The sequence below is a fragment of the Petromyzon marinus genome, chromosome 2, assembly GCF_048934315.1.
Source record: "Petromyzon marinus isolate PM22_M1 ecotype Great Lakes invasive population chromosome 2, UKy_Petmar_22M1.pri1.0, whole genome shotgun sequence".
Classification (NCBI taxonomy): Eukaryota; Metazoa; Chordata; class Hyperoartia; order Petromyzontiformes; family Petromyzontidae; genus Petromyzon; species Petromyzon marinus.
The window spans coordinates 5,837,776-5,854,564 of record NC_133668.1 but is presented as its reverse complement, the minus strand read 5'-3'; the positions used below and the strand labels follow the sequence as shown (position 1 = coordinate 5,854,564).

The window sequence follows — 16,789 nt, the reverse complement described above, 5'->3', positions numbered from 1 at the left end:
TAATTCAGTAGGCTCACATGACATTGACTTTTCCAAGACAGAGGTTCTTTGTAAGCCATCTGGCTACCATGAGAGATTCGTTCATGAGGCTATCCACATATACAAGCACAGAGACAATTTCAAACGAGAAGATGGATTTTGTCTTAGCAAGCATTGGAAAGATTTGATAAACCATTTCAGGTCTTAATTGATTGTTCACGCTTACAGTGGCTTTCAGACAGCATACATGAAAAAAAAAATTTGTCTCCCCCCTCCTCTTTTCAGAATATAGATGGACTAGTCCTTCTAAATAAACTGCCAAATTGCTACACGTGGTGCTAACGTTTTTTAAATAAATAAACACCGTTTAAAAATAAATAAATTTATGCAAACCGACACACCTGAAGACGACCGTTTGTGTTATGGTCGAAACGTCGTGAGATTTTTTATTGTTTTATATATATTGTATTATTTTATTGTTTCCCTTCAACGTGACTTTACCGAAAGAACTAAGAATCTGACCCAAAGACCTTTATTATGAATTTTGACTTAAAACTTTCGTGACTGCAGGAATTCATATTCCCGGTTCTTTAGGTAAAGTTACGTAGATATGAAAAAAAACTTTAATAAAATAATAAATAAACAATGCACACACAAAAAACCCACGACGTCTCGATCGCACCACAAAGCGGTCTTCATCAAGCCTGATGAAGACCGCTTTGTGGGTTTTTTTGCTTTTAGTTATATTTTTTACTTTTATTTTTATTTGCTATCTGCGTGACTTTACCGAAAGAACCAAGAATACTTTATACCGGTAGGAACGAAGTTGTAAACTGAGTGTACCAGCCTGCAATAGATTAATGTGTCCGACCGTCCTTCCAGTTCAATACTTTAACGAAGTGAAATCTCGTGCTGTTGGGTGTAAAATCAGCAAAAGACAGCGCAGAGACTTGATATGTCTTATTGCACCCAACATTTGGAAGTCACATGATCTCATTTGCGAACTTCTACCAGCCCACTCTGCAGGGACCCGTTTATGAACTGTGATGTTCGGGCCCATTGTCACGCATGCTCTATAGACCTACAAAATGGCTCCGTAGCGACACCTACAGACGCCTCGTACACTGGCCGCGTGGCTGCAGGAGGGCAAGGTGGCGGTGGGGGGGGGTTGGAGGCCATCTTGCTCTGATCTGCCAGCTTGCACTGCACATTTTGCCGAATACCCATGGGAGAAAAATGTATGGACCGTGTTACACTTCCACCCTCTCACCACCGCCGTCGCAATGTTCTACCCAAAACAAATGTAGGCCTGTTCCCTAGGGCTGCGGTCCTGGGCAGCGTGGCTAGCCAGAGGCGCGTTGCCCTCCCCCCCCGCCACTGCCACCACCACCACCTTCAAATTATAAACGTGGCCGAGTTTCTGGCCTCAATTTACAGGTACCTTTGCCCAGAATAACGCTGTTGCCCTACTACTGTATATGAGGGCCTGGATTCGTGAATGAAAATAGATTCTTACGAGCATGATAAGTGTCTGTAAGAATCAACGTTTTATCACGTGTGTGTGGTGTTGTGGGTTTGCACGACCCATGCAGCCAATTAGAGGCTGCTATAATCACCGCAATAAAACAAATAACTCATTCTTGAATTGAACGGCAACCCTGAATCGCAACAATTAATTGAATCGCGGATTACGGATGGTGGGTGAATTGGCACGGCTTGTTAGGCACGCAACAAATCATTGATTAAAGTACATTGTTACACTCACGCTACTTGCATTGAAGTGTGTCTTTAAGAAGAGATGACTTGTAACATTCCATTGTTGCCTTCAGGCTAATAGAAGACAAGCCAGACACTTTAAACTGGACAGAATAGGAGCAGACAATTCAATGGGGACCTTACAAGCAAGACAAAAATGTCAAATCTTGAATTGAATCGTGACCTCAAATCTTAACAATCCATCAAATCCCAGGCGCGGAGATGAAGCTTCGCACGTTAAGCGGCATCAATAATCAAGAGACAGGGAACGGCACGGGGCAACGTTTAAACAACGTGCGTTATTTTGATAAAGCGTCCAAGTGATTTTTTTTTTTTTACGGAGGGACGGTCCGCTCACGGTTAGCTTCTCTCTATGGTCGGCGGAACCCACGATCTGATCTCTACCCGCCGATGATTATGAACGGGATGCCTGCAGGCCGTTTCGACAATTATCCTTCTCTCCTGTGCAACAAGCTGTAACCGACTGGCCGCTCGCTCGCTCATGACATAGGGTTTATCCTTCAAGGGAGCCAGCCTGTTGTAAGTCTGTACATGAAGCTGAGGTTGTTTTTGCCATTTTAAGGAGATCCCATGGAACAGTGGTGGATAGAATTATATATTTAGTGTGTGTATGGTGGCATGCCGAGCACGTGTGCCTGTTATAGAATTTCACCTTGTAAAGTCTTTTAACTGTCAATTCCTGCTGCAGAATCGGGCGGCCGTGTGACTTGAACTGTTAACCCTTTGTCTAAACCGGCCTTGACACTGGGTGCATTAAACCCTTGGCTTTTTAGAGCGAGCTGTTCATTTACGAAAAAAAAATCCATTCTTTGCCTTTTGCAACCAGTGTTTAAACAAAAATAAATATGCTCAAATATTATATACTGGCACAGGTTTGCAGATCACACATTCGAAAACTATCAAACTATTTGTATTCTTACCTAGTAAGGCCCACTCAGCTATGTAGCTGAAACATAGCTCAACGAAGTGGCTTATCACGTGGTAATTTTATAGCGGTCAAATACTCTTAACACGTGATGTTTCTAAATGTTGAGGGGAAAAAAAACAAAGGACCCGGAGAAAAATCCACGCAACCACTGGGAGAACACGAAAAGTCCAAATACACAGGTGACAGGGTCGAGATCGAACCCACGACCTCCTGCGTACCAGGCAATGGATTTAACATCTCACCACCGTGGCACCCCCAGTGATGAAACATGGCCACTGAGTCGGCAAAATGTGCTGAGAGTGGTGCAGCTCTGCAATCGCCGGCTCGCACCACTGCTGGCAGAAGACACCCCACCATAAGGAGCTCTTGAGGGCCCCTCTAGAGGGAGTTTTTGGCCAGACGTCTTAAAAGAGGTGGGAGTTACCCGCACTTTACCCATACCACGTAATTCCATCTCAGAATTTGAATCTTTATTTATCCTGGAGAAATCTGACGAGCTGTGAAGCTCTTTTTCACAGACATCCAGGAGGGGGTGGGTGGGGTGGAGGGGGGTCAAAAAGTTCTAACAACAAAAAAATACAGAAAACGACGATCGGAGTGCAAAGTGTAGGAAAGTAAAGCATAAGTACACTAATTGCCAAGATTGGCGAAGGCAGCAAAACAACAGCAAGAACAGCCCCAGACCACACCAGACGTCTGTATGTATGTTGAACTTCTCTCGCACCGTACGTAGCCAACCGTGGTAATCCGAGGTGCGGGGAAAGGACAACAAACTAAACACAAAATGCGGTTTTAAAGAAATGAGTTTTCATTCTAGATTTAAAAGTGCATAGCTCCAGTGGCCTCCTAATGTCGGAAGGAAGAGCGTTCCAGACGGCCGCAGAAGCGCATTTGAAAGCGTACAATGCAGTAGCCGTCTTTGTTCGATGGTTCGCCAGAAGCCACTGCGAGGATGACCGGGGTTTGCAAGATGGTTTATGCTCGCTGACGAGTTCAGCAAAGTATCATTTAACTCCTGCTAGACCTATGTATATATGTTGAACTTCTTTCGCATCGTTACGAGCCAACCGTGCTACTCGGAGGGCAAGGACAACAAACGAAACACACACAAAAAACACTTCTAAAGAAACGAGTTTTCAATCTACATTATTTAAAAGTGCATCGCTGCAATGGCTTCCTAATATCGCAAGTTGGCCAGACGAGGGTGGTATTTAAAGAACCTGCCCCGTCATCGCAACTGCCCCGCCGGGGGTACGGCCCAGCATGCTCACCGTTGGGCTGTGGTGGCACCTTGGGAGTCACCGCAGGGGGAAGGGGGATTGTTGACCGTTAAGCCGCGTCGTCACGGCTTTTGCGCGTCGGGTAGCGATGGCCCCATTTTCTGATGGCGCCCCGCTTTTGTGGCCATGTCTTCCACCCCCGCGCCCCCCCTCCCCGTAGCTTTGAGCAGTTCTGCATCAACTACTGCAACGAGAAGCTGCAGCAACTGTTCATCGAGCTTGTGCTGAAGCAGGAGCAGGAGGAGTACCGCAACGAGGGCATCACCTGGCACGACGTGAGTCTGCACACACCCGCACGTGTGCGCACACAAAGACAAGGATCCCCCGTATAGCCTTAACGGACTGTAGGGGCAAGTGCTGTTAGTGAGCACCTTTGGAAGCCAGCACGAGGGGGTGGGTGTCTCCCCAGTGCCGATGTTTACACATCACACCAGGTGCTCAGTCGACCTGCGGGAGGCCCAGGACTGATTCAGATAATCGTCACTGGTGTTGGCCATGAGCAGGCATCTAACTCGGGTAACCAGGTTCGAAGCACAGCGCGCTAACCATTGCACTGCCGCTCCCCACAGAGTCACATGGTGCCCCGTGGTGGTGAGATGTTAACTATCTCGCCTGGAGGTTGTGGGTTGTGGGTTCGATGCCTGTATATTTGGAGTCTACATGTTCTCCCCCGTGGTTGCGTGGATTTTTCTCCGGGTCCTCCGGTTTTTTCCTCCACATTTAGAAACATGCATTTAGAGTATTTGGCTGCAATACATTTCCACATGATAAGCCACTGTGTTGAGCTATCATTTGTACTGTAGCTAGGTCGCTTTTGAAAAATAATATATATAGGTCTGTGGGCCTTACCTGGTAAAATGTAAATAGTTAAAATTAATTGAATACACATAAAACACATACTGACACAGTCACACACCCAACAGCATGAGCACACACACACGTGCACAAAATGCATGCTCCCGCTCACATACCCACTAAAGCAAAAATTATTGGTTCTCCACCTACGTTTTTTTGTGAGATGTGAATGACAAATCCTACAATATATTGGGTCGTAAGTATTCCTTGACCTTACTTGTCAGTGACATTACTTGCAAAATGTCAATAAATCTTTGTAGAAATACCACTTACATCAGCTACACCGTCACCCACGGACGTCAAATACACCTGAAGCTTGCGTTGTTAAGGTCTTGAGGGATTTTCAAGTGTAAGAAAAGAAACGCTGTAAATTTCAACAAGAGAGGCATTGAGCGTGATGTATGTCAAAGGGAGCCGAGAGAAAGCCAAATTGGTCCCACTGAACATTTTTTCAGAAACTTTTATTGTCGATGAGCACATTTCTTGCGTTTTTTTTTCTATTTGCCACTTGTATTTTCACGGAAGGCCCGATCATTTGTCTACGTTGCCCTGGTGTTTGCAAGTGCACGTCATCCTCTCCAATCAGGATTTTCAAATTAAACCCAACTTATTGAATCAAAATACATTTTAAATTAAACTTGTCGGCTCAGGGTGTTGACCCTTGACCTATGCGTTTGGTTTTCTTGGCGTCAATACTAAAAAAAAAAAAATTTCATCATCGGTCACGGTCAATCCACTGCTGGATAAAGGTCACTCCATACTGTCCGATGCCGCGTCGCAAGATGACGCGATGCAATAACAATGCTCCGCCCAGTACCAGCACACAAATCAATGTCACTGCTCAATCTCCTCGGGGGATTTCCTCCCCGGACGCGTTCCATTCCCTTGGCTGCCACTTCCTTATTACTCTTGACCATCAGATGGAGCCAGCGCATCGTGTTTGCCGTCGCCGCCGCCACCGTTGCGTAACAAAACCGCGGCGCCCTCTGACCTTTCACTCCCGGGGGGGCGGGGTGGGGCCTCGTGTGTCGCTGTCTCGCCGAGCAGATCGACTACTTCAACAACAAGGTGATCTGTGACCTGGTGGAGCAGCAGCACAAGGGCATCATCTCCATCCTGGACGAGGCCTGCATGAACGTGGGTCGCGTCACCGACACCATGTTCCTGGACACCATGGACACCAAGCTGGGCCGCCACGACCACTACACTAGTCGCAAGGTGGGGCTCTGGCCCCTCCCCTCCACCCCCACTTCCCCCCACCCACTTCCCCCCACCCACCCGCGATGTTGTACGTGCACCCCTTTCCATTGGGAAAGGAGAGAACTGAGCAATGATAATTGTAATGTTGCACTTTCCTCGCCCGGGAAGATCTCACCGAGTCTCAGCATTCCTGTGTTTTTTTATTCAGGTCGCCCCATGCGGGCGGGGGGGATAGGGATGATTGGCTAATTGACGATTGCTAAAGTGATCCGGAAAGTGCACGGGCCTCCTTGAGATGTCTTCCTACGACTGGCTGCCTTCCGCTGTCAAATACGGAAAGAGATGCGCACGTCAAAATTTGTATTTATTGCACGCTACGTTGAACGTCTGTCGCGCACCGTACGTAGCCACCCATGCTCATCGGAGGTGCGGGGGAAGGAAAACAAACTAAACACAAAAAGAAGTTAAAAAGAAATGAGTTTTCAGTTCAGATATAAAAGTGCACAACTCCAGTGGCTTGCTAATATCGGAAGGAAGAGCCTTCCAGACAGCGACAGAAGCGCATCTGAAAGCGCGTGATGCGGTGACCGTCTTTGTTCAACGACGAGCCAAAATCCGCTGCGAGGATGACCGGAGTTCGCTTGATGGTTTGTGCTCCTTGACAATGACTAAAGCGTCATCAGGAAGTGTATAACCCGGTGTACTTTGATCAGGGATTGCCAGGTGGAGAAGCCACGTGGCTGCTACGCTGTGGCTCGGAGATGACAGCACGGCATTTGAGTCCGTCCGCAAATACGATCAGCTCGGTTTGGCTATGTATGCCATGAAATAATTTCAACGTACATACATGTAAATACTACATTAATTGCTTGGGTCTGTCTTGATTGAATCTGGGCCCAGTGTGAGGGTTATCTTCTGTGAATATTCTCCGGGTACTCTGGTTTCTTCCTACATGGAAAACGCTTATTAACGGGATTTGTTGAACATCCCACTGTAGGACCTTCCTGAATAATATAATTGAGAGAGTGTGGCTCTCTGGGTATTAAATGGCATTATTATTCGTCGTATTATTTCGACCCTATATACCCTTATTTGACTCGCGATGACATTCATAGTAAATGCTCTATTTTCGTGACCCACGTCTCCCTTGAGGAGGAGGCTTCTTCCTCTCGGTGAGTTCCCACATGGTTTAAGTTAAGCAACTCACTTTCGCTCTGCCTTCTGTCCCCTTTGTATTTCTACCGATCTTGTTAATAGCGAAATCTCCCGCCGGCAATGGCCGGCCGATAAATATATATAAAAAAATGTGCCTATTAAGTTCGGTGCATTCGCCGGCTCAACGTCAAAATCGATTCTCGCGCTGCACACGACGGCCGCAACAGTAAACCAAGTCGGCGAGAGATTCGCGAGATCGTAAAAGTTGATCCAAGGGCAGGACCCCCGCTTCAAAATGGTGCTCAGCTTTGGCACTCACCTTCACGCACGCTAGAGGTTGGTCGCTGCCCGTTTCCTGCAAGAGGGGGCTCTAAACCTCGTGCTCATCAATCATTTGTCCATTATTATTTGATGCATTCCAAATTAATCCCAACCTGCGCATGGCCCGTGAAGATTATTGCCACCTTTGCGGTTTGTAAAACAGGGACAATATGGCTATGCATGCCTGTAAAATCCAGCAATGGAGGGTTGGTGGTTTACACAAATAGTTTCGAAACTCCCTTTCCCCGTGGACGTCGAGGTGCCATATCTCTGGCTCCCCTGGAAAACGCGTTCCAGCAAATGTGGACCCCACCCATTCTATATCTATGGGATAGAGTGTTGCCCCCTCGCACGCGCTTGGGTTTTTTTCTGGGTGCTCCAGTGGGTAGATAAGACCTTGATATATAGAGGACTTCAGAGCTTGGGGGGGGAATTTGGTGCCGGTTCACTGCGTAGAAACCTTTCCCACTTGACTGGGGTTCCTTGCGCCTCAAAGTTGTTCTCTCTCTTACTGTGCGCGTTACACGTTGAAATTATTACTATCATTACTATTGATATTACTCGCAATATCACAAGAGGGGAGAACTACGTGAACGTGTGTTGCCTTGAGTCGTGCATTATCACGCAACTGACAAAAACTGGGACTTTTAGCATACCGGCAAGACTCGGGGAGATTTTCCAGGACAGCAGCTACTTCGGCAAGAGGGACGATGGATGTGCGTATGTTGGTACGTTGAACTTCCCTTCGCACCGTACGTAGCCAACCGTGCTAATCGGAGGTGCGGGAAAATCGGCACAGCTGGTTAACTCTGTGCCCGTGACTGGAGTTGTGTGGGGGTTTTTTTTTAGCAGAACCAGCTATGCTTTGGGAGGCCACTGGGGGTTTTGCCTACGGCGTATTCCGCCGGCGATCCACGAGCTTCATTTAGCACCCAAAGATGCTGCCGCAGCTGCCACCTCCTTTTCTTAAAATGTCTAAAATTGGCACAGTTCCGACCGCATTGTTTTGTCCCCCCTCCTCCCCAAATAAATAAATAAAAGCGCAGTCGCTCATCCACCAAGCAGACGTGTTAATTGTGTCATTGTGTCCTGGCGTTGAAGTTGTGGCATCTAAGTGGTCGCGGTAATAATTCATTGTGCAGTGATGCGCGGTGTTGCCTGTGGACACGTTGGTGCCCTCAAAGGGTGGCGATGGCAATGGTCACGCATTTCTGGGAGAAAACAATTCAATCGTGTGAGCTGCGGAATAGCAATGAAACACGTCGTGCTGGGGAGTTACTCGTTGAAATTGGTGCTTTCATTAATAACAGGTGCAGTAACCGTTTGTGGACACTTGGACAATTTACAAACGCTCTAGGCATGGTAATTTCGGCACCGGCAATTATCGTCGCGCAGTTGACCGAACTGATCATTGCTTTGGCTATAGCAACTTTGCTCATGACCAATCCACCTTGGAATATGCCTGACCTCATCAGACCTCTGAATATAAGCAGGGTTGAGCCCGGCTCATATTTGGATGGGTGCCCACCATACAACAAACAGGTTGTAACAGGCAATTGGTCATCCCCATTGTTGTACTGTAGTCTACGCTCCCACGTTTAATCTCTGCTAGTCCTCACCACCCTGCACTGACCAGCGTGGTGAAGCGTGGTCACATAACCCCCTCCAGCACGACGTAGGGAGTCCCCTCATCCAGCGGTGGGTTGACAAAATGGGCCGTGCATGTGTGTGCGTGCGCACGGCCTCAAGTGAGAAAAGTATGTCGTCTATGAGCAACGGTCGAGTAAGCCAGGGTGCTCATCAGTTCCCAGAGGGAAAGATATTTTCCGTGGAAGTGAATCACCGAGTGATGAATCAGTGCTGCTGCAGAAATCTAAAAATTTTTTTATTTCCCCACCACGTGATCGTTAACGCACAAGGGGTACGCGAAAATGGGGGGGGGGGTGCTGGTTTTGTTGCCCGTCACTCGAGAAGCCCTCTCTGTCTAGGGATGCATTTTACTGGTCGCTGGTAGGCTGGAATAGGTGGCACGTGACGAGTAACCGCAGCCATAGCAAGAGGTATGGGAGATGTGGTATACTGGATGAGGATATATTTTCGGGAGGATGTTTTTATTTATTTACCAGGTAAGCACCACTGAGCTATGTGGCTCTTTTTCAGAAGCGACCTGGCCACAAATGAAAGTGCAACGAAGTGGCTTATCACAGCCTAATACTCCAAACGCATTTGTTTCTAAATGTGGAGGGAAAAACCGGAGGACATAAATCCACGCGACCCCAGGGAGAACGTGCAAACTCCAAGTATACAGGCGCCAGGGTCGGGATCGAACCCACGACCTCCTGTACACCAGGCGAGGTAGTTGACATCTCATCACGGGGGCGCCTCCTTTTAATCCCTGCCTCTGCCCATGCTCCACAGTTCGCAGCGAAGGACAAGACAATGGACTTTGGCCGCCATTTCCGCATCCGCCACTACGCGGGTGACGTCACGTGAGTCTCTCCATTGGCTCCATCCGAGGACCTGTCTGTCGACCTGAACATTCTCCGCTCAATTCCGCTGTCATAATCTCGACTCTTAACAAATTGCCCTTTGTACCGCGACGGTCCTGTTGTGCTTTATTTAAGACTTCAGCGTTGTCTCAGAGTACAGTCTGTTCTCATATATCATGTGCGGTTTTCATAATGCAAATTGTATATAACGCAATCAATGTATAGTGAACGCATATTTTTACAACGCGGATGCGAATTGGCAATAACGCGATTGAGTGAACGGAACTACGTCGTGCGGTAGGGAATAAGTGGTCGTGCGGCTGCCTCGGTGTAGCATCACACATGGTGGGATGCTGCTGGATGCTTCTGGACACCACCAACCACGCGCCTCAAGTCTTTGCTCAGCTTGCGTACGCATTTTGTGTGTTATCGCGGACTGCGCTTTACCCTATATTATATATTATTTATTAAAACGTGATCTTTCCATACCACGGTGTTCTTCAGCAACGCACCTACTACCGTGGCATTATAGGAGAGAACAACAGACTGTATTGATTTCCGTGCTGGACATTCCTAAAGGGGCTCCTATTTCTTCTTACCTCTCTGGGGATCACTTTATTTTGTCAGAATATCCTTCTCTTTCCTGAAGGCCTACCCCCACCCCACCACCTAAAATTCCACACCTACCTCCCTTCCACCAGGCCCTGCAATGCAGTGGAAATGAAATGATGATTGACCCCAGATGATTGGGGAAGGAGGTCACAGTTCTTCGTACGGTGACGACAGAGCATCTCTCCGGGCTTGATTTCGAGGGATGGTTGCGCCATTCTTGAAGAGGCGAGAGCAGTCAATCACAAAAAAAATTATCGACAATACGTTTTCGCTGATTCGACCATGAATCCACGAATCTCCCAAGCTGCGTCTCCCAAATGGAGAATGTGCGGCGCGGGAAGCGGCAGCCATATTCCTGAACCAAGTGTGGTCAAATTTTTTTGCGCCTCTCATTGCCGCAGTGGCATACGAATCACAGCACGGTCGATTCTTACGCGCGCAAGCGTATGCGTGTATTGCCAGCGGAAGAATCGATTTCAACGAATGAATCAGTGATGTAAATTATTAATAATAATTCATCTCATTGTGGAGATTTTAAATGGCAAAATAGATAAGCAGACATTGTAACAAACGAGCAACCACGACTCTGCTGACGAGGCACTGTATGAAATGGTGCGCTCCCAGAAGGCCACTGGGCTGATGGGCGCATCGTTACACTCCTGCCGCACATAACTTGGTGAATCCAAAGACGCATTCGTGCTCACGTTATCTCCTCCACCCCCATTATTATTAAAGCACCATGCAGCTCCACGCTCAAGGATTCCCCCCTGTCAGGGACGCTATCTCTCGCGGAGTGGCATGTGCTTTCCGAATCTCTCTCTCCGTCTGCCTGGCTGCACTCACCAACGCCGCCCTTGCGAAGTCTCTAACGCGCTCGTAAAATGTACATTTTCGCGCCTGCCACCGCCGGTTTACTCAGTTCTAACAACGAGAAGGGTTGTCGCTAGGTCAGCGGAGGAAGGGTAAACGACCAAATACATGCTGCGTCGTGCCGTAGAAACGATTCTGCGTACTATAGAGCGTCGCATGTATCCGACTCGCTGGGGTTGTTGAGGCACAGGCGGATATTGTGAATGTTGGATTTTGTGAACACCGTTAGAAAGAGATGGAAACACCGCGCTCAGGTACTCGCAGCGGGCGCGCACGGTTTATCGGCTCAGGGCAGATATACGACGGTCACACTGGTCCTCGCACTTCTCTGCGACAGGTATTCCGTGGATGGGTTCATCGACAAAAACAAAGACACGCTCTTCCAGGACTTCAAGCGACTCATGTACAACAGGTAACGGCGCGCGCATGGGGGGGGGGGGGGGGGAGGCGCGGCGCTCTCCGTCGACCATCTCCGTGCTCCCGGGGAGGGGCTCCCACAGACGGGCATCCACTCCGTTGTCGAGACGAGGCCGCCCTCGTTTTACCGCGGAAACCGAGAGGCGGCTTTTTCATCATCGGATATACGCGACGCGGCCGAGCAGCTCAGCCCGCAAGGGGGAGGGGGGAGGGTACGGCTCGCGGTCCTCTCGTGTAATCACCACGGTGGCCTTCCTGTGCCGTACGTGTGAGTGTTTGTGTATGTTGAACTTCTTAAGCACCGTACGTAGCTAAGCGTGCTAATCGGAGGTGCGGGCGTAAGGACGACAAACTGAAGACAAAAACCAGTTGTATAAAGAAATTAGTTTTCAGTCCAGATGATTTAAAAGTGCATCCGCCCCAAGTGGCTTCCTAATATTGGAAGGAAGAGCGTTCCAGGTGGCCACAGAAGCGCATCTGAAAGCACGCGATGCGGCGCTCGTCTTTGTTCGATGGTGAGCTAGAAGCCGCTGCGATGATGACCGGAGTTCCCTTCCCGTGGTGATTCATGCTCCTTGACAAGATCGGCAAGGTATCGTGTGGTTCATTTGTGGCAAGTACTGATATGCCCGTGTCATTTGTGCGGATTGGTTATATGGAGGAGGGGCTGAGAGCCCCGGAGCTACTGAAGTTAGCCGTGGCAATGAACCGAACCCAGATGGCCGGGTTAAGAGCGCTGTTCATGAATCGCTGCGGCATCGCGTTAATGCACAGCCGTGCATTAACGTGACGCTCGGGGGCACTGGTGTTCCCTCGTACCAACAGACTGAGCTACTGTACTGTAGAGCACCACTGCAAGTTTCTTTTGGTCTCTCCACTAAAATGCACACACACACACACTCATATATATTAAAACTAGCTCTACTACCCGGCTTCGCCCGAGACTTGAATTCTTGTCTTGTATTAATACACGGCCTACACGGAGGGTTGGGGGGGGGATGCGTGACGTCAGCAGGCACACTGCGTGACGCTGCCGCATGCGGGTGACATCACAGATGTGACGTCACCGCGCACTTGCCGTGCAAAATACAATATTATATCCATTATTGTATCCCCCCCCAAAATATATATACAAAAGTCTATTTTTATACTTTTTGCATTGTGTACAGTCTGGAAAGTACAAATCTCCCGTTTATATATGTATTCACGCACAATTGAGCACACACTAATATGTGTGTTTAGGGTATGCACACACATATGTAGTGTGGTAAAATACGCGGTGTGCACTGCTGCCCGAGGGCAACCGAGGGCAGGCAGGTGCTCGTGTGCAACGTGAGGTTGCACGTGCAAACCCCCACCTCATTAACGGGAGATTGGGTTGCAGACAGGGTCGGTCCGAGGTCGTGCGCTGGCCCTGGAGGTGTCGCCTTGGAGACGTGCGATAAGGAGTGATTGATAGCCTAACAGGTGCCAGCCTGTCGGGCCCTAAAGAGACACAAGGAGGAGCTGGATAATTGGGAGGAGGATATAAGGGGGTGTGTGAGAGCGGAGCGGGAGTTCGGGTTCTGGGACCAAGGTGAAGACATCTCGCCACTGCCGCTCATGCCAGGGATGGACCTCAATCCTCATGAGTCGACGGACGGGCGATGGTTGATCTCCCCGCCTGGATCGAATGAGTGAGTGGGTCTGAACATAGGCGAGGGCAGCGGCGCAGAGGGAGAGCGGCTGTGTGCAAGCCTCTGTGCAAGCGAAGCCTCTGTGTGAGCACTGCTGTGTGCAAGCTCTGTGTGAGCACTGCTGTGTGCAAGCTCTGTGTGAGCACTGCTGTGTGCGAGCTCTGTGTGAGCACTGCTGTGTGCAAGCTCTGTGTGAGCACTGCTGTGTGCAAGCTCTGTGCGAGCGCTGCTGTGTGCAAGCTCTGTGTGAGCGCTGCTGTGTGCGAGCTCTTTGTGAGTACTGCTGTGTGCAAGCTCTGTGTGAGCGCTGCTGTGTGCAAGCTCTGTGTGAGCGCTGCTGTGTGCAAGCTCTGTGCGAGCGCTGCTGTGTGCAAGCTCTGTGCGAGCGCTGCTGTGTGCAAGCTCTGTGCGAGCGCTGCTGTGTGCAAGCTCTGTGCGAGTGCTGCTGTGTGCAAGCCCTGTGTGAGCGCTGCTGTGTGCAAGCTTTGTGTGAGCGCTGCTGTGTGCAAGCTCTGTGCGAGCGCTGCTGTGTGCAAGCTCTGTGTGAGCGCTGCTGTGTGCAAGCTCTGTGTGAGCGCTGCTGTGTGCAAGCTCTATGTGAGCACTGCTGTGTGTAAGCTCTGTGTGAGCGCTGCTGTGTGCAAGCTCTGTGTGAGCGCTGCTGTGTGCAAGCTCTGTGTGAGCGCTGCTGTGTGCAAGCTCTGTGTGAGCGCTGCTGTGTGCAAGCTCTGTGTGAGCACTGCTGTGTGCAAGCTCTGTGTGAGAGCTGCTGTGTGCAAGCTCTGTGTGAGCTGCTATCTGTGTGCGGAGCTATGAGTGCGGAGCTGCTGAGAGGAAGAGCTGCCGCAGGCAGGTCAGCGAGGTGTAAAGTAGATAGGGGAAGTTGGTTAACAAAGTGACCATATAGACAGACATAGCAGTGCCTATATAACTGGTGCAAGAGAGAGTAATAAAGTGTAAGCAGGTGACTTGGAACAACGTGTCCGACTGAGTGATTCTACTCGACACTACACATATATAGCCAGGGCATAAGCAACCCTTATATAAAGACTTGCTCACACGTATACACACACGATGTATTATGAATGTATCATTGCCAGCTCTGATCTCCCTACTCCTGAACGAACACACCGTCAGTCCCGTTCTGCCACAATCCATCTCTCTGCGGCGCTTAAGTTGACCTCATTGCTCCATCTCCTCTCGGGTGCTTTCCCTCCTTTGGCTGCCGTTCCATCGTCATTCCCGTCCACCGGGCCATCATTATTAGCAGCGACACATCCACGTCCTGCCCGGGCCCCACTCGCTTTCGTAAACAGTCAACGTTCATGTCTCTAATATGCATTTGTATAATCTCATTTAAAATATCACTTTAGCGGATGAATAAAACCAAGTGTTTTTTTGTGTTGTCCGTCTTTTAATAGTGTCCTGTTACAGAAAAGACAGAGTCATTGACAAAACAGCGCAGCTCAGCTGCCCAGGAAATGAGGCCACAGCCGTGGCACAAGCTAAACTAAGTTATCGAGCTCTTTTCCAGAAGCTATATGGCCACAAATGATAGCTCAACGAAGTGGCTTATCATGTCGAAATTTCTAGCAGCCAAATACTCTAAACACATGTTTCTGAGGACCCGGAGAAAAATCCACGCGATCCAATATACAGGTGTCGGGTTTGGGATCGAACCCACGACTTCCTGTATACCAGGCGAGGGGATAACATCTCGCCACCGCGTTGCCCCGTGGTGAGGGTGGAGCGGGACCTCGGGGTATACGATACATCGTATTCAGAGCAAAAACACAAATTGACATTGTCAAATTCAGGAAGCTCATTCTCTGATGTGTTGTCGTGTTGTTTTTCAGCACGATAACCTGAGGTTTCTCTCCGCGTGCATGGAGTGAAACGTCGGACGTCGTGCGGAAGAGTCGAGCAGCATGACGCGGAAACACGTCGGAGAGCTGTGCAGCTCAACCGCGAAAAAAACCCCACGCGGTGTTAGGAAGCTCAGCGTTGTTTTGGAAAAAAAAAACAAGAGCACCGGCTACGTAATAATCGAGCTACAGATTGAAAGGAGAAGGAGAGAAAGAGTTTGTCGGGAACGGCGACGTGTGGGAGCGAGGGAAGGGAGGCGAGCCGTCCGTGCATTGTGAGAGACGGTGGCTGGTGTTTGCGCATATTTATAGGGCGAGCATTGGCAGGGCTCGTAATTGGATAAAGCAATGGTTAAACTTGAATGCAAATTACCTCCTGCCATGAATTGTGGTGGCGCTATAAATATAGCCATGATTATGATTTGCTCACATTGTTTTGATTGAGTTGCTCCATATTTTTCTCGACAATGCGTAGAAGCTTAAAGTGGGTTTTGTTCCCCATCTCATGGTACGCATGGCACTGCACATTTGTGTAATCTTAAAAGAATGCCCTGGATTTAACCAGGAAAGCCTCAGGTAGCCTAAAAGCTAATTTTCTGCAGCCTCCTGCATTTTGCAGTTTAAAACGTCCCATTAACGAGTGTTTGGCACATTTGAGAAACACGGAGTACCCATAGATTACCCCCCCCCCCCACACACACACACATACGAAGAGGAGTAACCCTCAAATCTCCGCACAGATGGATTCAATAAACCATTTTTGTAGAATGATCTCCTGGCCACCTTGCAGCCCAGTGGGTTTAGAAGTTTCAGATATACATGCGTGATTCACCAACCCTCCTGAATCTACCAACTCAGATACGATTTGATGACCAGTTGTCCGTATCATGGGTTGAGCGGTGGTTGCGGTGGTTTGCGTACGGCGTTGTGAACCCGGCGACCCGAGGCCATGGCTAACATCCCTGCACTGCTCTTAGGACCCCTTTTCCGAAAACCCGAATTGACGTTCTCAGTAATCCATGGTCAAGTGCCATGATCAGCGGAGTGCGTGGAGGCATTAAGGCAGTAATCTGACAGCGCTATATGTAATTTAATCATTTGCTGCATTGGGAGAACATAAGTAGAAAAATGTCCCTTTTATGAATCTGTCTCTCCACGTGAAAATAAAAGTGTTATTCCACACAACCCATCGGCCCTTCTCGGAGTATGTAATTCCAGCAGTAATTGGTTCAATCCAAGTAAATCAATCAGCAGTGTTGAAATGATGCACTCCCAGAAGGCCGTGGGGCTTATGTGTTACGTTAAAAATACTCTTATTATTTTACACATATATGGAGCCGTACTGTCTGCTTATCTACACTACACG

General features: G+C 48.9%; 1 protein-coding gene across 2 annotated transcripts in view; it reads left to right on the top strand.

The window, feature by feature from the left end:
• MYO1D (myosin ID) overlaps positions 1 to 16,789 on the top strand; it is a 147,041-nt gene that overhangs the window by 55,336 nt on the left and 74,916 nt on the right. For both annotated transcript variants that reach the window (XM_032966166.2, XM_076069222.1), the window contains 4 exons: positions 4,124 to 4,238; positions 5,866 to 6,036; positions 9,913 to 9,983; positions 11,803 to 11,877. In XM_032966166.2, coding sequence (XP_032822057.1) covers positions 4,124 to 4,238; positions 5,866 to 6,036; positions 9,913 to 9,983; positions 11,803 to 11,877 — 432 coding nt within the window. The remainder of the gene's footprint in view (positions 1 to 4,123; positions 4,239 to 5,865; positions 6,037 to 9,912; positions 9,984 to 11,802; positions 11,878 to 16,789) is intronic.